This window comes from Pocillopora damicornis, chromosome 13 (genome assembly GCF_964200805.1).
Source record: "Pocillopora damicornis chromosome 13, jaPocDami1.2, whole genome shotgun sequence".
NCBI lineage: Eukaryota > Metazoa > Cnidaria > Anthozoa > Scleractinia > Pocilloporidae > Pocillopora > Pocillopora damicornis.
This window is the reverse complement of record NC_142682.1, coordinates 20,752,732-20,774,593: the sequence shown is the minus strand read 5'-3', so window position 1 is coordinate 20,774,593 and position 21,862 is coordinate 20,752,732. Positions and strand designations below refer to the sequence as shown.

Below are 21,862 nucleotides of genomic sequence, written 5' to 3'. Positions count from 1 at the left end.
ATTGGTGCCCATCTCCTTTAAAAACCCATTTCTTGAGGGTTTCATACTATTTTCATACAAATCAAAACTTTGAGACACAACTATGTCACTATAAAGCTATTACCTTTGACAGAGCCATCTTAACATCGGCAGGTACGTCGGGTATAATGTAGGCAATCAGGAACTTAATTGTAAACACTATATGCTGAAAAGAGAATTAAATTATTCAAGTGAGAATTTTCAACACACCTAAGCCTTGTAGTTTAAGCGTATCAGTACCTTGCTCCAACTAACTCCGGTACCAAAAAAAGAAGAGAGATGATAGTCGTACCTCAAATCCAATTATAAGCCAAAGCCTGCTTAGTCCTGTAACATGTTCAGTGACGATGATAACCTGTTCGGTTGTGTTTGTTGTGCTGTTGAATATGGTTTCAGTTGTGTTGGTCTTGGACGGCTCGCCTTCCCATGATCGACCGTACGATGACGTAAATGCCACCAAGAACGAGTTGGTAACCACGCCAGCCACGTTCAGAAATTCTAGAATGCTGTACCACGTGCCTTGTGAAGAGACAAAAGGAAATGTTGCAGAGAATTCACAGGTCCTAAAATAAGCGATTTGTTTTGTTGTAATTTCAGAACAAATCTCAGATGAACTATAAGCTGAAACCAATACTCGTAACTGGTGTAAAGCACACGGAAACTATCAGTACGAACTAGTCTTGGCACGGAAAAAAAAAACAAAAAAACAAGCCAAAGAATGTGTAACTAGTGGAGAGCACAGAAAACGGAAAGGTATAAAACCAGTCAGGAAGATTGCTACTATACTAACCTATGTCTTCTGCCCTGAAAGCTACTGGCCGCCTGTTCGTCCATAGCAACCTCCTGGCGTCCACTTTCATGTCGATGGCATTGGTCAACAGTGCAATCAGTGGGGCCAGAGGAAACGCTGCTGCAAAAAGCTGAAAGGATGACGCAGTTGAAATTAATATCTACACAAACAAAAAATTTAAAAACTTTAGCTGATATTTCACAAAGGAGTCTTGATCCTTACCATGAGGAATCCGTACTGTAGCACTGTGAAGATAAAAGCAACGATAATTACCGTGAGAAAACTGAATTCGATAAATAGAATAAGGTGGTTCAACAGGATAAATGTTGATATTTGTTACTTTAAAACATAGGCGGCCCAAGTTCACGTCTCGAGAAAAAGCCAACGATGAATTCATGAACGCGTCACGCGTTGTGTGACTCGGTGTTAAGTTACGGGAGGAACCGTTGAAAATTTGAACACGTTATAAGGCATAGTATGGGGAACGAAATATGGTCGATTTATAACGATAAATATTTCGAAATCTGAATATTTTACACGTAAAATCAATAAAAACTTACTCATGCCCTGTGTATTCGTCGAAGTTTCTAGCGATTTCTGCTGTTTTAAGCTTGCTTTACCATCACTGTTAACCATGTCAAAAGACGAAGTCAAGGCTGCACACTCCGATTTCGACCTTGGTCCACGCGGAGGTGGTTTGCGCCCCGAAAATCCTCCCGATCGGCATTTTTCTCAGCCACACTTTACGATCTAAGATCGCTGCACCCTGGGACATGTCTCAGTACCAAAACTTCACGCGCATTTCGCTGGAAACGAGTGTTTTCTACCTGAATTTCCAAGTTCGCTTCTTTCTGGTTAAGCTTTGAACACGAAGACTGGACACGGCCGCGAAAGAGACTTGGGTACGAGGTCAATTTTCTCTCTACCGCGAGTGGTACGGTCGATTAATGTACAATACTTACCCCATCTCCACAGAGGCAACTCGCCTTAACCTATTGTCCTAATCAACCAATCAGACAGCGAGTCGAAAGTAAAACAGATAAACAACGTACAAAATTTGAATATTCTGCGGGGTTTTCTGTGAACATCTAAGCTTCGATTATTTTCGCGAAAATGCTATCGAAGAGGAAGAGATGCGGTGAAATTGACGGCGAAGCGAATCAGAAGAGAGTAAAGAGTGGCAAAGTTTCAAGTTTGCACTATTGGAAATTTTGGTGAGTCGAAATCCGAACGCTTTCTTTGGTATACAAATTGAATGTCCGCATGTGTAGTTTATTTCAGTATCCATTCAATTCAGTTTAAAATATATAATTTTCCTTCGTTGCAGGTTCATTTCAAATTATGAATATGCTGAAGGTAGCCTTACCTTTGCTAGGGACGTGATCAGCCACAGTGTGGCTGACAAAGAGAATAGCGAATCGTTAACTTCGTTTTCGAAAATTACGTTAGGCGAAATCATAAAAGATCTCTGGGGTGAAAGAGTCAAGCACGTGAAACGTGGACCACGAAGCGATCGCAAGGCTGCGTACTTAAATATTAGAAGGTCCGAAGGTGGTATCGGAAAATCGTTGGGTTTCACTCTGGAAGAAATTTCAATTCCCCAAACCTGGACAAGGGAATGTGTCGCCCCAGGACATTACATTACTAAAATGACTTGCCTACCCCCAAAAGGTCGATTACAATGAAAGTCGCTCAGACGATGGTGTATCGCATTGACCAATTCGAGCATTCGCTGGCTTGACAAACTGGCTTCGTCCCAAATCAATACATCTGCCTTTTTGACACGTTCAATGACAGCGCAATTTTTTGTGGATCGTTCTACCAGCTGTTCCCATGATAGGTCTGCAATTCCCAATCCATAATAGGAATGCACGGTAGAAGCGACACCAGGATCGTACACTGTGCATGCTATACCACTGGAACATACCACAGAAACCTTTTTTCCAGCCGCTTGAAGATTGCTTATGATTTCCCTTACAACAGTAGACTTACCAGTTCCCCCTTGGCCAGTCACCAAAAAGTTATGACCCTTACAAGCCAAGCGTACTACCTCCGCCTGTCCGTGCGATAAGCGAACGCTCATATCGACGAAATGCCAGTAACCACCAAACTACTCTACTGAATATTACAAAGAACGAGTTTTCACAGGAAGGAAAATTATGAACACTAACACAATGAACTTCATTTGACAATCTGCGAGCTAATCGAAATTTTATTGTCCTTTACAATGGATTTCCGGTGACTAAATAGACATTTACTCCAACGTAAATTAGGAGGGTAGATCATGAGTAATTCATGAGTGAGTCGAATCTTGAGGGTTTTTCCATTTTTCCAGAAGTCTAGTGACATCAACTGGCAAAACATTGTAGTTTGATAGGCCATGCATGGAAGGGTAGATGCAATCGACGTTAGGACATCATGTGGACAATGGTATTTACATTGCGGTATGTAAGACTTCACATACCAGGTTCGCTTTAATTACAGTCAATTTCAGGTGGCGAAATATTTCACCTCTCCATGAATTTCACAAGAAATCTACGTGTAGGAAAAACTAATATTCGTATCGGATTCCGACGTCAAACTTGCGAAAAGTTATGATACCTAAATATTTATCCTAGGTTCGCACTAAGAAATTTGTTCTCTATTAATATAAGCTTTTCACCCGTGATTTTATCAGTAAAGTTCCCAAAATGAAATATTAGGATTTTCATCTTGAAACTTTGCCACTCTTAACCTTCTGATTCGCTTCGCCGTTAATTTCACCGCATCTCTTCCTCTTCGATAGCATTTTCGCGAAAATAATCGAAGCTTAGATGCTCACAGAAAACCCCACAGAATATTCAAATTTTGTACGTTGTTTATCTGTTTTACTTTCGACTCGCTGTCTGATTGGTTGATTAGGACAATAGGTTAAGGCGAGTTGCCTCTGTGGAGATGGGGTAAGTATTGTACATTAATCGACCGTACCACTCGCGGTAGAGAGAAAATTGACCTCGTACCCAAGTCTCTTTCGCGGCCGTGTCCAGTCTTCGTGTTCAAAGCTTAACCAGAAAGAAGCGAACTTGGAAATTCAGGTAGAAAACACTCGTTTCCAGCGAAATGCGCGTGAAGTTTTGGTACTGAGACATGTCCCAGGGTGCAGCGATCTTAGATCGTAAAGTGTGGCTGAGAAAAATGCCGATCGGGAGGATTTTCGGGGCGCAAACCACCTCCGCGTGGACCAAGGTCGAAATCGGAGTGTGCAGCCCTTGACTTCGTCTTTTGACATGGTTAACAGTGATGGTAAAGCAAGCTTAAAACAGCAGAAATCGCTAGAAACTTCGACGGATACACAGGGCACGAGTAAGTTTTTATTGATTTTACGTGTAAAATATTCAGATTTCGAAATATTTATCGTTATAAATCGACCATATTTCGTTCCCCATACTATGCCTTATAACGTGTTCAAATTTTCAACGGTTCCTCCCGTAACTTAACACCGAGTCACACAACGCGTGACGCGTTCATGAATTCATCGTTGGCTTTTTCTCGAGACGTGAACTTGGGCCGCCTATGTTTAAAACTATTCAGTGAGTACGTATAGGAAATGTGCCATGGTTTCTTAGTGAATATGAAACCAACTCACTTGCAAATAATTCTATGGCAGTACATAAGACACAACAGAGTTCTAGACTAGACGTACCTTTCTCGTTGTATTCAGACAGTGTAAAATCTCCAAGTTCAGCTTTATTTCTTTCCCTCTCCAAGTAATCTTCTACACTGACTGTGATTTCACCGCTTACTGAAACCCTGTTGCTACAGCATTTTCTCCTCCAAAGGCTCACCAACCAACTACAGAGGCAAAGTTAGCAGGTTACCAGCAGTTTGACATTGAGGACGTCGAAAGTATTCTGGGATTACAAGGGTTTTATTTTATCTCGCTCTACGGTTTGGTCTCTAAAATTTCACTAAATTAATCAGATGCAAAATTAAAACCAATCGCGACTTGGTCACTCGCGTTTTCATCGACTTCTCAACAACAAAGATGTTCAGTATACATACAAATTTTAGCAATGATCATACTCACGGTTTAATGACATCACTGAAGAGTTTGGGAAGAGGTTTCATGATCATTAACATGGCGACTTGTAGCGATAAAAGACTCATACAGTCGTTGTTTTCTCCGCACTCGTCACTGTAGTTTTCCCCTTTACCAATCACGCCACTTTCCTTGGTACCCTAGGTAAACAATTGATGACATAAGAAAGATTAAGGGTGGCCATTTACGTTAGTAAAGGAACGAATAATGACATGTGGTGTTTAAGTTCCATTCAAAGCTGTACCTGACGAAAGAAAGCTATGTAGAACAACGATGTGTATGAATTCACGAACTGAAATCCAAACAACTTTAAGATAAGCGCATCTTCATATGAAGTCTGAGTCCGGTGATTTTCTATAAAGAAAAGAAACAGAGAAGTTTTATTTACAGAATCACAAAGTTACGGTCGAATTTGAAGAATTCATTCGTATTAACTGAAATCAGACTCACCCCAGTCCGTAAGGTAGACTGCTAACTTCTGATAAATCTGAAATAAACACAAAGAAGATTTTGCTATTACCACTCACCCTTACCATGCAACACGCGCACTCAGCTACAAAACTGTAGGAAATTAAACAGATAATTTATCTGTAATATACAAACCTTGCCCATGATCATGATAGAAACAGTATTGAGGAATGTTGAGGTAACGCTTGCTATCAGCTGGCCTGCTTCTCCTCTGCTTTGGAACAAATCTACCCTGGCAATGACCCGATAAATAATCACAGCGACGACACTTGCCAACACCAAACAAATCTGAAAAGGGAATCAAACAAAGCTCTCGCGTTAACAGATGAACATGAAGATTATTGATGTCTAGACTTTCATAATTGCTATTAGGTCTTTGTGGTGTAGTTGCTGGGTGAAATTACTTTTGAAACACACTGTTAAAAGTCACCCAGATCATTCACAGAATATGGGGCGAAAAATGTCCAAGTACCTCAAGTGTAATGAACATCCACTCAAAATTAAATACAATACAATACAATACAAAGACTTTATTTAAACACGATAATTGTTAAAGCGACTACACGCTTGTGGGGTCGTGCGTAAAATGGAATAAAATGAAGTGTAGTAAAATACAATAGTTAAAGTAGCCTATCAAAATTAGAAGATCTAAAAATATTTAAAATTGGGGTCCTTAAAATTCACTGTCTGTGGAGAAATGGAATTAAAGTTCAAATTTAAAAGTGCCTTTGATTTGTAGGCTAACGAGGAGAGCTGCTTAATGGTTATATTTCTTAAATTTGATTCTTGGAGAAGTGTGTTAAAAACGATAGGTCCTCTTCTGGAAAAACTGTTTTTCATGTAATATGTATTGAATTTTGGTACTTTTATGTTGGCATTACTTCTTAGATTTTTCTTAGTATTCACGTCAACTTCTTCGGTGGTATCTAAGATGGATATAGGTAAAGTCTTCTTATCTATTTTGAACATCAGTTTAGCTAAATTAACTTTATATGTGGTTTCAATAGAAGACCATCGAGCTTTGCTTAGTACGTCAGACTTAGGCATATCCCATGGCCAGTTAAAAATTAATTTTGCCGCTCTACAGTGTAAAGACTAATGCAATTAGGCCCTCCTTATTAGTAAGGCCGCCCCAGACGGTGATACCATATATAATTGATGGGTAGATTACTTTAAAGTATAAGTCCAGTAGCATGGGTCTTGGTAAGAACAAGCTGCGCTTCAGCATGTTAAGCTTATTTGCAAAGCTGATCTTTAGTTAAAGACGAAGAAAACATAAACGAACCATAAAGAGCATGACCCCAAATGAGCCCATCATCTTGAAAAATCTTCTTAAAGCTGGATAAACTGAGATATCTTCTCCTGTTACTGGGTCCTGAAAAAAAAGCAACAACAACACATACAAATTTACCATTAAAGAAGAGTTCATGACGTAATAATTTCATGGTGCAATAATTTCCCAACGAAGATGTGCGAAAATCTTACCTTCTTGATGACAGTTCCATAATACTGTGGGCGATTTGGCTCCTGAAAACATTACATAATGACAGTGTTAGAAGATGTTCACAGTGGAAAGGAAGAGCAAAACTTGTTCCATATACAGGGTACCTGTTCTTCGAACGTATCAACATCCCATTGGTATGATAGTCTGGCATTTGTTCGTTTCCATCGCTCCAAAAAAAATGTACCTGCCAAAAGTAAACATGCCTATGAACACAGAACTAATACGATAATTTACAGACAAAAACAAAGTAACAAACAAAGTGTCAGGTTTTAGGGTGCCGGATTGAAATTTGGTCATCAAAACTTCCAATCTGACACCCAGTTTCATTTATTTCTTGATGGCTGCGGACTCAACTTCGACCCCTTTAATGCTCTATAAAAAGAAATCAGGTTTGCGTTGCGTTTATAGCTGTACGAGATTTATTTACTTACCTGTCATATGTCCAGCTGGCACCTACATGTAGATGCTAAAAACATTGACACTTAAATAAACCAAGTCTATCTTACAATTATGTTTCCAAAATGAAACTTACCCCACAAGCATATTATTAACGCAAAGAAGGGTGTAGCATCATTGTCAAATGCATTCTTTGCCCAAGCTGTTAAGGTGGAGGTAGATGTTGTATTCTCATCCTTCTCACCTAAAGGATTATCTTCTATTCTATAACAAAGAGATAAAGAAACATGTAGATCATCTTCTGATTAAACTAATTTACACAATTTGTTACCCAGCATGTCCTCCTGACCAAAGCCAAGTAAGTTTAAAAATAGTTTTTCATACAGGATAAACGGAGAGAAGGGTTGCCACATTTGAATAAACACCATTTAAAATTAACCAAATAGACTTAAGAGGGAAGACCAATAGAAGGAATTTCTGACTTCAGCAAATTTGCTTGGAAATTATCCAAAAAGCCATTGAGAAATTATGTCATAAATATCTCAAGATCAATCAGTGTAAAAAACTTTGTTTACATCAATATGAGCAAAGAAAAGACTTCAAAAAAAAAAAAAAAAGACTTCTGACTTCAGCAAATTTGCTTGGAAATTATCCAAAAAGCCATTGAGAAATTATGTCATAAATATCTCAAGATCAATCAGTGTAAAAAACTTTGTTTACATCAATATGAGCGAAGAAAAGCACTAATAACCAATGCTGTTTGAAGTCTCAAAACTGTAAGAGACTCAGGTATTTAGTGATTGGAGAATGTCCTCAAATGGTTGATTAATAATGAACAGTGGTTAACAGTATTAGGAGAGGTTAGAGGGTTGAGACTATGAATGAATTCCTTTGAAGTTGTTGAAAAGTCTGCCACTAGCACAGATAAGAGTACTTATTAAGGACTTTTTGACAATTACAACATGTAAAGAATGAAGGATATACTATGTAAGGAGTATGAGGCAGCGACAATGCATGAACAAACATTTGTGAAAGTTCAATTAAGAACTTAAACTTTAGTGTAACAATTGACAAAGACAATTGAGAAAGGATTTTCTGAGATCAAGTCAACTCTTTAAAACAAAAGAAAAGAATGAGTTAACTTGAGGTGAGAAGAATAACATGGTAAAAGAAAATGTCAATCCACTACAAAGAAACAAACAGAAGGTGACCCCAGTAAACAACTCACCTACCAAATTCTGTTATATGTACATCTCTAAAGAGTTGAAGAGTGCTAGTTGAGGGAAAGAAGAAGAGAGGTCTACCCAGCTCGAGTTTGACCATGAGTAAGTCCAAGACTCTTAAACAAAGCCATGCACACACAGTAAGGAAGAGATCAACAGATTGCAAGGCAAAGAAAGCAGTATATTTTGGGTAAAACAGGGGAGACCACGTGCCATGAAGACAATATGTCAAAGGTAAACAGCTATCAGAAATAATTTTCTTCCTGCGAGGGAAAGAAGATTTGGAAAGAACCTTCACAACTGGTCAAATTTTGTAACCATAATTTATAAGGATCATCAATCAGGTGGGACAAATGAAGATATTTTTCATATGTTAGTCATTCATGTACCTAGAATATTGGAACACAAAGAGAGAATAATTAGGATTACATCTCACTCTCAAGGAATCAAAGTTGCAGATAAATGTACAATCCATACATGCAGTACAGTTCTGTGATTACATGGACATGACGTGTCTTTAGAAAGAATGGAATTATAAAACCTACATGTTAAGTAAGCATGCTGCACAAGGTTAGAAGCCCACAAAACAAAATTGAAATAAAAGTCATCACTGAAAACTGCCTCCTTAAGCAAGAATTGTGGGTGTGTTTTACACTGTATATTCCCCACAAAGTAGTTTATTCATGGCGGAAATAAACACATGTTTGGTTTACAGCTTACTACAAGGACACAGAAGGAATTGTTGTATTAACACAACTTTTTGCAATCTCATTATGGCAAAGTGTGCATTAGTACCATTTGATACTTGTTATATCATCCCTTATGGTGCTTGGATAAAACACAAGAACCTAACATATGAAACTGTTTTTATTAATGATCAACTTGGAAAATTACTTACGCAACACTAAGTCCCCAAAGAAAAATGGCCAACCCCAGTAGCATGGGTATGACAAGTGACATGGTAAGCAAACCTGAAATGTAAAAAACAATTTAAAGATAAGACAAAATTATTAATGTATTTATAATCAGGTTATTCACTGTGCCATTAAATTTAAGGGTTCTGCAAAATTCACCCAAAACTTTTCCACAGATCACTCACCAAGCCAGCCAAAATAGAGGGCGATTTTTTCTCCAAAATAATTCCTTATTTTCCAGAGAGGCTGATATCTGAAATGCTTGAGCCATGTGTCATGCAGGGCTTTGCGAGGATCAGCAATATCCTGACCATGTGGAAAACTATGATCATCACCAGCATCGGCCAGTGGAAACTCAGAATCATATTCAGACTTTTCATGTAGAATGAATGCATCAGTGTATGCTTCTTCCATGAGCATGTACCCAAGACCTAAAAACAGACCATGAACCATAAACACAGACACAGTGCACAGTCCATATGCACAGTGCATATATCTGAGGCAAATAGAACAGTTTTCCCCAAAGCAATTACATCCTCATTTTCCTTTTTGTAACATCTAGAACACTTGTCACTAATGATTTCAATTTGAGCAACCGTTGAATGATTTTAGATGTGAAATGAACATAGCAAAAAATATCAAATGCAATGTAACCAGCTTGATAACCTAATAACAGTTTGATTGCCCATTGATAGATTGTTTCTTACGCTTGAGGGGCCATCATAAACACAGCATAAAGAATAACAACAATCAAGAGGATTATCAATCAGATTTCAGCTCATAAAATTTTCACTGGATCTTCTTATAAATGTGAGAACAAAATATAAAGGTTGACCTTGTGCATTCTGACCAAGACGTTTGCTTTCTTTGTCTCTGACATCTAAATCTGTTAAAATATGGTGAACCTATACAATTGAATAAATTTATAAAATTAATTGAAACATTACTTGAAATTTAATGTCACTCTACAAAGTATGCATTGATGATTTCTACCCACCAAAAGTGATCTAAGAGCTGGTCTGAAGAATGTGTCTGGATTTTCTACTCCCTCATAAATTTGAGATTTTGAAACACAGAATGGTGCACTGACAAAATCAACTGCAAGAAAGACACAAGCATCATTTTAATCACAATGTAAGTGGAAGCAAACTGATTTTCAATTTAATCTCTCAATTTAAAGCATTTTTCAGATGCAGAAAAAATTCATAATATCACCAGGCATCCTTAATTTTAAATAATCAGTTACAAAAATACCTTCATCATCAGTTTTAAAATTATCCCAAAATTGTTTCCATAAACTGTTTCTTGATGTCTCTGGAACAACATACTGCAAACAAGAGATAAAAATTTAATAACCTGCAGCATCCTTAATTTTGTATAATAATCAAGACTACAGAATGATACTTTGCTATTTCAGTTTTGTGTGTCTTCCTCTACCTGATATCTAATTATCTTAGCCGCCTTCATTAGAAGTGATAACTTCCCCTTCTCTTATCATAAAATCAGCTGAAGGCTAACGTTTTTCCAAACAATGCATTCTTATTAAACATGGCTGTTTAATAGAGATGGACTGGCTTACCCCAGCAAGAGGCATTTCCAAAGAGACATGTTCCGCTTCTTCACATAGTCTCTCAAATGAACAATGCAATATCACAAATGTCTTGTTTGAAGTGTATTTTCGTTCCACCCTGAGCCCCTGTAGATGAAGTTCAGCCTCGAATTTCTTTCTCAGTTTCTCGTGCAGATTTCGATTATCACCTGTTCTATGAACTAAGACATAATCGTGATGTAGATATTTGCTGTTTTTCCCCTCCTCTGATTTACTCATCGCTAGATGCAAAGCAAGTTTCCTCAAATCTTTTTCATCCCGGTTGATTTCTGCTCGTGATATGGGATGGGGACTATTTAGTTCTTCGTGGATTTGAATCAATTGTTCTCGACTTGCCACTGGTTCAAGCGCCAATTGAACGCGCTTCGGTTGTTCTCCGTCACTATTACTTGAAACCTGTCGCAAAATTCCACCATTTTGCCTCTCTGAAAATGGCAAATGATCATTAGAGTTTGAATTTTTTGCCTTTTTCTTTTTCTTCTTCTCCCGAACCTTTGGGACAGTTCCATCACCCTCTAATATCCTGTCCTTGTCGTTCCCATCCAACTCAGCCATGTCCTTTCAATTGCCACACAAAGTACCATATACTTGGGTTATAATTTCTTCACGGAAAAAAAAAAAAACTTCCGTAGTGATGGTGATACTGATCTTTGGCTAGAATGAAATGGTCCTCAATGAGCAAAATACTGCGATTTTCTGTTTACTCGCTGTCTGTTGCCAACCCTAAACCACACCGCAAATTGATCAGTCTGAGAATTACCAATGTTGTGATCTTTAATAAAGAATCAAGATCTGTTCAAAAAGCTCTGTACAGAAGTAGAACAGTTTTGTGAGTTCTATCCAAGGTGCGTAAGTTGTTCTCTAGTGGCAATAATCACACAACACTCAGTGCTCTCGATGTACTGCAGTTGCTCTTGGGTTAGTTGCTTCAATGGACTGAGTAAAGGAACCCTCCTCTACGGTAAAACACAATCAACCCCTTCTTACAGTAAACCACTTCTTGTCATCAAATTTCTTCATTTTCATTCTCCAGTGAATTAACCAACACAGTCTAGATCAGTTGCAGCGAGCTCATTTACAAGAATTAGAAGATCCTTTCAGAGAAATTGTGTTGTAATGTCGTGGTTGCTTAGTGGGTGGCACAGCAACGTCACCTAAGCGACGGAATATCAAGTCAAAACATTAAGCAACATTGAGCCCTTCAGTGCCCACAAGGTAAATATTTCCAAGATTACAAATTCTCCTCTGCTGCAAACGTATAGTACTGAAAATTGACCAAAGTGTACAGAACAAGATGTATCCGACTAATCCTCGGAAAAAAACAAACAACTTCGGGAAAATTCGGAGTATAGATGCGTGTTACATGATACCTAGCTTTGTTTTAGGAATCCGCTGACCATAAATTTAAAAATGGCGTGTAAAGAGAGTCCAAGTTCAAGGACTGAAATTCAGGAAGCAATCAAAGAACAAGGAGAACAAATAAGAAAATTAAAACTTGAAGAACAGACAGATGAAGTTAAAAACAAGGTAAATGTATGACTAACTCGTCTTCTTCTAAATGAAAGAACAAAGATTCCTTGGGTATCATGAATCAAAGAGAATACACGTGGTTACGTGCTAAAATGTGGAAGAAATTTTTTTGTGCACACAGTATACTGATCAATTTGAGAATGGAAAAGTAGTTAATTGTCCGCTTCTGTGAAAATATGAAAAATCTCTTCTTTCTCGATATTATTTGACCTGTGGATATTCTTTATAAGTTTTGATGCAATAAGTTGCATTGCACAGCTGTAACCCTCCATAGTGTTTCAGGGAATCAAGTGAACGCACGCATAAGGCAAGTTATAACACGCTCACACGCTAATGGCATGATACACTTACCGTGCGTTTATGCGCATAAAAACAGTTGAGTTTGGAAAGCTTGTTCGTAGCCATTGTTCATATTTGGCTAACACGGTAGAGATTTGTTTCTACAACACGCTTCATGTTTTTGTTTTGTTTTTAACACGCTAAGTTCCTTTGTTTCCGTAACACTCTAGCCTATCTTGTACAATCCAGCTTACTTTGTGACTTGTGTTTTTCAGCTTCTTAACTGTAAGAATGGTGTTTGTAAAGTATATTACTTACAGAATATAAGCGAAAATGATGAAGATCTTCCGTCCTATTCGAAAGTTGTAATAGAAAAGGAAACATTCACGGCAAATCACGGCTCTTTCCCTCAGGAATTTCACAAGGAACTCAGTGAGCATGACGTGTTTCTCAAGGTCCAGAGGAGCGTAGTTTGAACACATGAATTACTTTATAAAACTTAATTCTTGTCTTGTAAAATATAAATCCTTATTGCTTCACACAGTTGATAAGCCCAGAACCGAATCTTTGTGAATCCTTTAGCAACACATTTCTGGCTCCATGTCTCCTAATCGGCATGGTTGCTGTTCATCACTCTATGCAAATCAGCATTTTTAAAATAAATGACTGCTAGTTAGCCAGCGTAAAACAAAACTCTCCGAGCAAAGCTGGGTATTATTTACTGTATGCCAATCTTTGCATCTTATGAGCTCTTAGCCTTTAGCACTGCAGTATATACCTTGTACGATGCAACTGTGAAGTGAAGATAATTAAAATCAACATAGTTGAAGATAACATATAGATTTAGCCAAGCCTAAAAGCAGAGCTCGCATTTTTTTTCCTGGGTTGTCCGACTCAGAGCCCAGTGCACTGACCACTGGACTACTGGACAAAGCCGTGGCATTGGTGTGCCTGCGGTACATTTGACCACCCATTTTAAAAGTAGCACCTTGTATGGTTCTACAGTTATACAATCAAATTTTTTCAGCTTAATGGGTTACTACTATTTTTTATAATTATGGGGCTATACTCTGTGAGCTCTGCTATTAACAAGTTATTTAGTTTGCAAACTTTAAGTTTCAAACTCCTCTGGACCCTGTGCGTGCATTCACTTGCTTTTGGTTTCCATAGTTATGCCATATACACTACAAAATGTTTCCATGTGGAAAGAAACTAACAAACACTTCATAGCCATTCATTTTCAAGTTTCAAAATGCAATCACAAAGTCATGAATTCTCAGACTTTTTAACTCGGAGACTAGAAGAACAGAGAGACATGGTAAGAATGCAGCTTACCCTCAATGAAGTAGCCATTTTCTTTGCATTATACCAGGTTCACTCTTATTATTCTAAAAAGCTTGTGCTTGCCACCTTCAAAAGTTCATGCATGATTTCAAGAGTAGAGGAAGTTGCTCATTCGGCTCGTGTTTTGCAAGCTGTTTTTAAGAAAACAGCGAATTTGAAAATGAAGGGAAGAACTCAAAGACAGTTTTAAATGATGGACAACAAGTGATAAATGATGGACAACAAGTCAAGATATTCCTTTATGTTTGGCAATTTAGGGACCAAAGTTGCTCTGGATATTGAGTATCAAATCGGTCAGGAGCCTACAACATGCTTCCTGCACTAGTCAATAGCAACTTAAGCCTTAAGAGGCTTGTTATAAAATTGGCATGGTCACTGTGTTATGTTGTGCAAAGGTGGAAGCAAGATCTTAACACATTCCTTTGTTTCTACCGTATGAAGCAAGACAATGGTTTTGAAGTTAATGAGGCAAGTACCTAACACGCAGCTAATGTGTTAAAAGCTAGTTCTTTTGTTTTAGCGTGCAAGCATGCTGTGTGCGTGTGTTCACCTTATTTCCTGAAATCCTGTGGAGGGTCACAATTATGACATATAAAATACTATACGCTTGTCAAATAGCACCTAAATCTGAAGGGTGTTTAATTTTCAGGGCTTTCTTTTCATAAATATGTATTAGGGTTCCCATATAAGAGAAAATAAATGAAAAATCCCATGTGCCCCATGGGAAGGTACATGTGTTAGAGGGTACTGATACTTTATGTATCCAGATGCTGGTGCCCAGGTTCCACCTTTGTTATAACATGTTATAATATGATAATTGGTTGAAATCTTGCATATGCATGCTGATATTCTTTGACTTTTTAAGTGTGATGTCATTTATGAGAAACTGGAGTGTGATTTATTATGACTGAAAATCTAATTGTTTCAGTAAGCCCTTGAGTAGTAAAGTTCATCCTTTAGCCTTTCCTTTCATGTAATATTACACCATCCAATGAGAACTCTTGACGCTAGTGTTAAACAAGATATTAGGAGCTATATTATGTATTATTCTTTGTCTCACAGGGAGTTATTCATTCTTTCATAATAAATGTATATGTGAACACCAGAACAAAATATTTTGTATATTCTCAGAGCTCCCAACTTAAAGTGCAGCATTGTTAGCAGCTTTGTTTTTTTCTGGTTTTCCCATCTAATAATTGTGGTACACTCTTGGTGGTGTGCATAACTGGAATTTCTTTTGAAGGCCTTGGTAAATCTCTATATTGTAAGATATTTTAAGAAGTACACAAAAATGGGGCAATGGATTAAACAGGAAGTGGACAAAATGATATTATCTTCAAGGGAGGTCTTGCCAAACATGTTAAGCTATAAGAATGTTAGTGACACTTGGTTTCTGTTTCCAGACATTGTGATGATGTCCTTTAAATTGTTGAGGAACATTCTTATTGTACCTAAATTGTTGCGAGGTTCCTCGTTTTCCTGTTCTTACTGTCTAGACAGCAAGGTCAGTGACAGTTTGATACTTTATACAAACCCAGTTTCAAGACTTTGTCTCTGGCAAAAGTATTTCAGTCACTCAAGAATTTTTAGCTTTCTACAAATATTAGATCTGTAAGGTATATGTTCATGATCCTATGCCTATATGTTTTTATTTAACAGTCACAGAATGATACAAGTGGTTTGTAGTTGACATTTTAAATCAGGCTTCTGGTTTTTATGGAGAATGATGTAATAATAATAATAACTTTATTTAACCTGATTTAAGACCTGTCAATCAATCAATAGTGATTGACTGATATCAGTCGGTGACCAGTAAAAAATACACAAAAGTTGATAAAAATTAAAAAGCATGCAGTTTACAATTGAATAACAAAATCTATTTAAGAATCATTAAATGAAATCTCCATTTAACTTGTACAAATGTCATTATAATATGGAGGTAACCACCTTGTGTATTTTCCAAGCCAGTTTAAGCTTCCAGATATTGATGTAAGTGCTATTCCCTTTTCTTTTTGGAAACAGATTAAGGAAGAAACAGCTAAATTAGTGGAACTCAAGAAGAAGATTGATAATGAGCAAGGAAGTCAGAAATTTGTTCTCAAGACACCAAAGGTATATTGCAGTTGAAAAGCATGTAAAAATTCTGAGAATAACAAAATGGGCAAGGTGCTTTCTTACATTAGTGCTCTTTGAGCAAAACATCAGATTATTGTCTTTTTTTGCTTAAGAGACTGCTTATACTTGTTGAGTCTTTTCCCCAGACAACCAAGACATTGTCAACTGTTCTCATATTGTGGACATGTGTGACTGTTAATGTCTGGGAGAGTAATGATGAAAGTTGTACTGCAGGGTTTTGTGGTGTTTGTTAACCTGTGATCAACTCTGAATCAGACTTTCAAACATCACTATTGCTTTATTTCTTTTCTCTGACAGCTTTACTCTTTTTTAAGTGTTAATTATTAGCTCAAGTTGTTGTTTTCTATTGTCAGCTGTGTAAATGGTCTCTGTAATTTTAGGGAACTCGTGACTATACACCAACGCAAATGGCTGTTAGAGCTGAAGCATTTAAAGCAATTGTTGGCTGTTTTGAAAGACATGGAGCTGAACAGATTGATACACCAGTCTTTGAAATGAAGGTATCATAATAATCTTCTCACAAAGTAGAATAATGATATATTTTTAAGTGGTGAGAGCCAGACTCTCCTTACATAATTTGTTGAACCTTTACTTACTGTGTTACTTTTTCAGGTAAAACATCAAGCTACATTGCACAATTGATTACTTACAGTCATGAGATAATGATAATTTAATGCATATATTAGATACTTCATCTAGTACTTGTTGAACAGTAAAAACTACACCAGTTGGACTACAAACTAATGTGTACTGTGAAAATTGGTTACTTCTCCTTCAACTTTTACAATGTTAGTGAACTAATTCTGGTGTGGTGATATGCAGTATGAGCTAGGAAATTGTCCAACATACACATGAGCTGCATAATTTTACACCTTCAGCAGCATGTGACGCATTGCGACTATGTTGACACTAGGCTTAGATAATTTTGTGCAATCCTTCTCCTTGGTGTGGATAAAAACATCTGTTGATCATAATGGTCTTGTGTGTTTTTGCTGGATATTTTGTGGGTAGCTTGTGAGTATGTTCCCACACCAAATTTGTAAATATCTGGTGCACCATAGGACCAACACTAAGCCTGGTGTGACTGGGGGAAAAACTCCTTCGCCAGCCCAGATCCAGTTTATCTGGTTTGGTTTCAAGTTTTTCACATTTTAATTGAGATATGTATGTTCTTGCCAGCCTAAAAGCTCTTAAACTGGGTTTTGTAAACTTATGTTTGTTATTGTATTTTCTATTGTGTGGGAGCAGTATTTTTCAACATTAAATAATTTGCTACTGGGAGTGGCAGTCCACAATGTCCTTTAATGAATGGAGAAAGGTTATTTTTAAACAAGGTAATGGCAAAGTGAAGTCATTATTAGAGTCTGATGATGACTTTCCTGGTTGTCAACATGTCAGTTACTATTGATTCTTGCATAATTATGTTTTCAGGAGTAACTATCATCATTTAAAGGATCACATTACATTGTGAAGTGATTTTACTTGTAGAAGTAATAGATTCTGTCTTCCTTATAGGAAACTTTAACAGGGAAATATGGTGAGGACTCCAAGCTGATTTATGATCTTGCAGACCAAGGAGGAGAGTTGTTATCATTGAGATATGACTTAACAGTATCTTTTACAATTGAATTGTGGAAAGTCTGTTTTCAAGGAAGATGATAATTTTCTTTGCTGGCATTTGAAAGTGGGGTAAGTTTCAATTGGCCCCAAAAGAATGGAGCACTTTGATTAACTTAAGGTTTATTGTAAATATTTTTGGCTCCTTAATAAAGTTCTCAGGTACCATTTGCAAGATACGTTGCTATGAATAAAATTGACAAAATGAAAAGATATCATATTGCCAAAGTGTATCGGAGAGACAATCCAGCCATGACAAGAGGACGTTACAGGGAATTTTATCAATGTGTAAGTAGCATCATAATCATCAAATTGTTACACTATTCAAAGTTAGACAGGAAAACTAGAGGTGGCAGATATGATCTTTGTCCACAATGAGATCAGATACGGCTTTTCCTTGGCTGCAATGTGCAAAAACCTGGCCTTTTGTGAAACGGTTTCTTTCTGTTCATCATGTTTATCTCTCTTTATCACTTGTAGTTTTATCTAAGCTTATCATGCTCTGCTAAGAAATCACTCACTATTAAGAAAAATTTTGTCATCATGGCTGTTACATTTCTTCAGGATATTGACATTGCTGGGCAATATGATGCTATGATTCCTGATGCAGAATGTGTAAAGATTGTATCAGAAATACTTACAGACTTAAAACTTGGAGACTTCACCATCAAGGTATCACTTCTAATAGTTTTTAATGCTAAGAGATGCATTTGCCTGATTGTTGAAAACTTTATTTAGAATTTAATCTATGTGGCCATTCTTGGATTTTATTGAACAGCTTCTCAGTGCTTTTGTTCTGACTGTTCCAGGTGAATCATCGTCAGTTGCTTGACGGCATGTTTGCTGTTTGTGGGGTGCCTGAGGAGAAGTTCCGATCAATTTGTTCGGCCGTTGATAAACTGGACAAGGTGGGTTAATTCAAGCAAAGAATAGATTTATTATACATAGAAATATTTGGCTAATCATGAATAACGAAAGGCTGAGTAGTTTTGTTCTTGTGACTCAAAAGTTGGAAAGTGTCAAACATTCTGAATTTCTCAAGAGGTTTTTAAGCTCAACTCTATCAACTGAGCTACAGAGACCTTATCAGCACGCTAAGTGGAAAATGAGTGAAAAGGTTATTCAATAGAGAAAGAGTAGATTGTTGGTCTCAAATGTGGCACCTTCTTCCTCTCAACTGAAAATTGTTTAAATATCTGTACTGTTTTGTTTCTTCACTACACACAGCTTCCTTGGGAAGAGGTGAAGGCCGAAATGGTGGGAGAGAAGGGACTGGATCACAGTGTGGCAGACAAGATAGGAGAGTATGCGAAACTTAAGGGAGGAATGGAACTAGTAGAATCACTGTCAGCAGATGAAGCTCTCAGTAAAAACAAGAGTGCTAAGGCTGCATTAGATGACATGAAACTTCTTCTCCAATTTGTGGGATTGTTTGACATCACAGATAAGGTTAGTTCTATGAGCAGTGACATGTCATTATGATAGGTCTCTGCAACCTCTACTCTGTGTGCAGTCATTATTGTATCAGTCCTGTTTATATTTATGGCAGTCATTATTGTATCAGTCCTGTTTATATTTATGGCAGTCATTATTGTATCAGTCCTGTTTATATTTATGGCAGTCATTATTGTATCAGTCCTGTTTATATTTATGGCAGTCATTATTGTATCAGTCCTGTTTATATTTATGGCAGTCATTATTGTATCAGTCCTGTTTATATTTATGCATTTCATCTTGGCAAGAAATATTTTCTCAAGAAATCACTTGAACACCTTAAAAGAGAGAGGGGTCATGTTTTGTTCTTTGAGAAAAATTTATTCCCATTTCAGGTGTCATTTGATCTGAGTCTGGCCAGAGGATTGGACTATTACACTGGTGTGATATATGAAGCAATATTAACAGGAAAACAACCAGATTTAGGAAAAGCAGCTAAAGGTAAAACTTAATGTACTGTACAACATAATCACTAACATTAATAACAAATCAGAGGTTCAAAATTGTAAAAGCAAGAAGATTTACTATGAAAAGATGTTATCAGGGCTGATGTTAGACAAAGATTATTTATCAGCAATGAGAGTGCAAAACAGTTTCATTCATTTTCTTTAGTCCTGAAAGGTCATCTGATGCTGTCCAAGAAACAGTGATCACTGTAGTTGCCATAAATCAGTCTTATTCCATGATTGTGTTTTTTGTTAGGTGAGCCTGTAGGAGTTGGGTCGGTGGCTGGTGGCGGTCGCTATGACAACCTGGTCGGAATGTTTGATCCCAAAGGGAGGAAGGTGAAACAGTAGCTTATTACACGTGACGGATCCTTAGTGGTTATCACTTGTCAACTACGCTCATTCACACTTAAAGTACTTAGTTTGAAATTAATCATTGAGTTTTTCAACGACTCTGAGGATAGTGACGAGTTTTGAGCCTTAACTGAGTGCTCTCTTAAGAAGTGGCGTATGTTAAATGAAGCTCCATAATTTTTGTCCCATCTCACCGCGTACCGCATGTAACTACTGTTGATTTGTTTTTTCAGGTGCCTTGCGTTGGAGTTAGTATAGGAATAGAAAGAATATTTTCCATTCTTGAGGCTAAAGCTAAGGTAAAAATGGTATTTAAATATTAATTAAGGCGCTTCTTAGTTATTTCAAAGCGGACTTGCTCACATCTAAGTTATTTTAAATAGCTGACTCACTGAAGATTTCACAGAAGCATCTTCTTTTCGTGAAGAATTTATTGAAGACTGAGGAAATTTACTTTTGAGGAGCTCCATTGACATTAGTTGTGATGTGTTTCAAACTTGTGGTTTGTGTTTCAGGCAGCAGGTAAAGTGCGGACAACTAAAACACAAGTATTAGTGGCGTCGGGACAAAAAAATCTCTTGTCTGAACGATTAAAACTAGTCAACCAGTTGTGGCAGGCAGGAATTAAGGTAAAGATTTCTCAAGGATAGTAATTATCTTAAAGTAGGCAGACCTTGTTGAGCTGAGTTTTTGTAATTTGATCGGCATGAACACAAGACTTTTCTATATTTAAACTTTTGTGTTTTGAATTGGTGAAAAGCAAGGATTTTCAACTGACTACTGCGCGTGCTCTTGCAATCAGTTCAACGACTAACTTGTTGTGGAAAGGTAGTGAAATGAACGATACTGGTCTACCATCCAGAAAAGCTGTCAGCTCATTTATACTTCATTTGGTATGGCCTTTTTTCCACATTTTTGAATCCCAACTGATGAGATTCCAAGGGCAGGCAAGACTGAAACATATGTCAAGCTTTGGTTGGAACTCGACTGAATCTTTCATCGCTCGCTTTGTTCTTGACCCCTTTGTGAACGTTCGTGGTTTTTCCCCCCGTATTTCAAGTAGCTTGCATGAGAACTCTCATTCATAGCTAACCATATTGTCTTTTTATCTTGTTTCTTCATTTTTCGTAGGCTGAATTACTCTACAAGAAGAATCCCAAACTGCTGAATCAGTTTCAGTTCTGTGAAGAAAATGGAGTCCCGTTTTGTGTGGTGATTGGTGAAAGCGAGCTCCTGCAAGGAGTTGTAACTCTAAGAGACATGGCTTCCAGAGAAGAGGTCAGAAAATGTTCTTACGAAAATATCTTTCGTGCTTTTTGCTTTATACTTTGCTTCTGAACACTTTTCTAGATGCCTCACTGAAACGTTGATTATATTTACCATTTTCAGGCTCTAATAAAACGGGAAGAATTGTGTGATGTGATCAAAAGACGGTGCACAGTAATTGAAGCAGAATCAGAATAAAAAGTTAACAAGTTTGAAAAGACATTGAATTCCAAACAACTGCTTCCTTAAAGACGAAAACTTAGCACAATAGCAAATAAATTTAAGAGTTTAACCAGAAATAAATCGCATCTTGCTGCTCCCTTGTTTTCAGGGTTGAATTAACGCAAATGCAGTGTACACCTGAAGAAAGAAAAGACAATAAATAGGTTCTTCTAA

General features: G+C 37.3%; 3 protein-coding genes across 4 annotated transcripts in view; 2 read left to right on the top strand and 1 right to left on the bottom strand.

Moving 5' to 3' along the window:
* Window positions 1–12,354, bottom strand: part of LOC113665007 (anoctamin-7) — a 13,619-nt gene extending 1,265 nt beyond the window's left edge. The window contains exons 1-19 of the mRNA XM_027180660.2: window positions 10,971–12,354; window positions 10,646–10,718; window positions 10,389–10,489; window positions 10,227–10,296; window positions 9,577–9,822; window positions 9,376–9,448; window positions 7,391–7,518; window positions 6,963–7,042; window positions 6,840–6,881; window positions 6,640–6,729; window positions 5,490–5,642; window positions 5,337–5,373; window positions 5,131–5,240; window positions 4,875–5,026; window positions 4,491–4,639; window positions 1,031–1,053; window positions 809–938; window positions 311–537; window positions 104–184 (exon numbers count right to left, since the gene is read on the bottom strand). Coding sequence (XP_027036461.2) covers window positions 104–184; window positions 311–537; window positions 809–938; window positions 1,031–1,053; window positions 4,491–4,639; window positions 4,875–5,026; window positions 5,131–5,240; window positions 5,337–5,373; window positions 5,490–5,642; window positions 6,640–6,729; window positions 6,840–6,881; window positions 6,963–7,042; window positions 7,391–7,518; window positions 9,376–9,448; window positions 9,577–9,822; window positions 10,227–10,296; window positions 10,389–10,489; window positions 10,646–10,718; window positions 10,971–11,555 — 2,550 coding nt within the window. The 5' untranslated portion in view covers window positions 11,556–12,354. The remainder of the gene's footprint in view (window positions 1–103; window positions 185–310; window positions 538–808; window positions 939–1,030; window positions 1,054–4,490; window positions 4,640–4,874; window positions 5,027–5,130; window positions 5,241–5,336; window positions 5,374–5,489; window positions 5,643–6,639; window positions 6,730–6,839; window positions 6,882–6,962; window positions 7,043–7,390; window positions 7,519–9,375; window positions 9,449–9,576; window positions 9,823–10,226; window positions 10,297–10,388; window positions 10,490–10,645; window positions 10,719–10,970) is intronic.
* On the top strand, window positions 1,777–2,493 carry LOC149035880 (uncharacterized). Its single transcript, XM_089192442.1, has 2 exons — window positions 1,777–2,022; window positions 2,136–2,493. The coding sequence occupies exons 1-2, from the start codon at window positions 1,922–1,924 to the stop codon at window positions 2,491–2,493; spliced, it is 459 nt and encodes a 152-aa protein (XP_089048568.1). The 5' UTR covers window positions 1,777–1,921.
* On the top strand, window positions 12,251–21,862 carry LOC113665032 (histidine--tRNA ligase, cytoplasmic). 2 transcript variants are annotated; one of them, XM_027180693.2, is made up of 15 exons: window positions 12,251–12,527; window positions 15,557–15,657; window positions 16,176–16,265; window positions 16,670–16,789; window positions 17,805–17,900; window positions 18,069–18,194; window positions 18,471–18,578; window positions 18,716–18,814; window positions 19,134–19,355; window positions 19,736–19,841; window positions 20,103–20,185; window positions 20,434–20,499; window positions 20,716–20,829; window positions 21,332–21,478; window positions 21,590–21,862. In XM_027180693.2, exons 2-15 carry the CDS (start codon window positions 15,565–15,567, stop codon window positions 21,662–21,664), a joined length of 1,545 nt encoding a protein of 514 aa, XP_027036494.2. In that variant the 5' UTR covers window positions 12,251–12,527; window positions 15,557–15,564; the 3' UTR covers window positions 21,665–21,862. The 2 variants fall into 2 exon arrangements, with proteins under 2 accessions (XP_027036494.2, XP_027036489.2); XM_027180688.2 differs by lacking the exon at window positions 15,557–15,657 and having other exon boundaries at window positions 12,346–12,527.

Bases quoted from the DNA above. Each gene is read 5' to 3' on its own strand.
- LOC149035880 (XM_089192442.1), top strand. From the start codon at position 1,922: ATGCTATCGAAGAGGAAGAGATGCGGTGAAATTGACGGCGAAGCGAAT. The intron at 2,023-2,135 runs GTGAGTCGAAAT...CCTTCGTTGCAG, and splicing joins TTGCACTATTGGAAATTTTG to GTTCATTTCAAATTATGAAT.
- LOC113665032 (XM_027180688.2), top strand. From the start codon at position 12,411: ATGGCGTGTAAAGAGAGTCCAAGTTCAAGGACTGAAATTCAGGAAGCA. The intron at 18,195-18,470 runs GTAAGTAGCATC...ACATTTCTTCAG, and splicing joins ACAGGGAATTTTATCAATGT to GATATTGACATTGCTGGGCA. The intron at 20,830-21,331 runs GTAAAGATTTCT...CATTTTTCGTAG, and splicing joins TGTGGCAGGCAGGAATTAAG to GCTGAATTACTCTACAAGAA.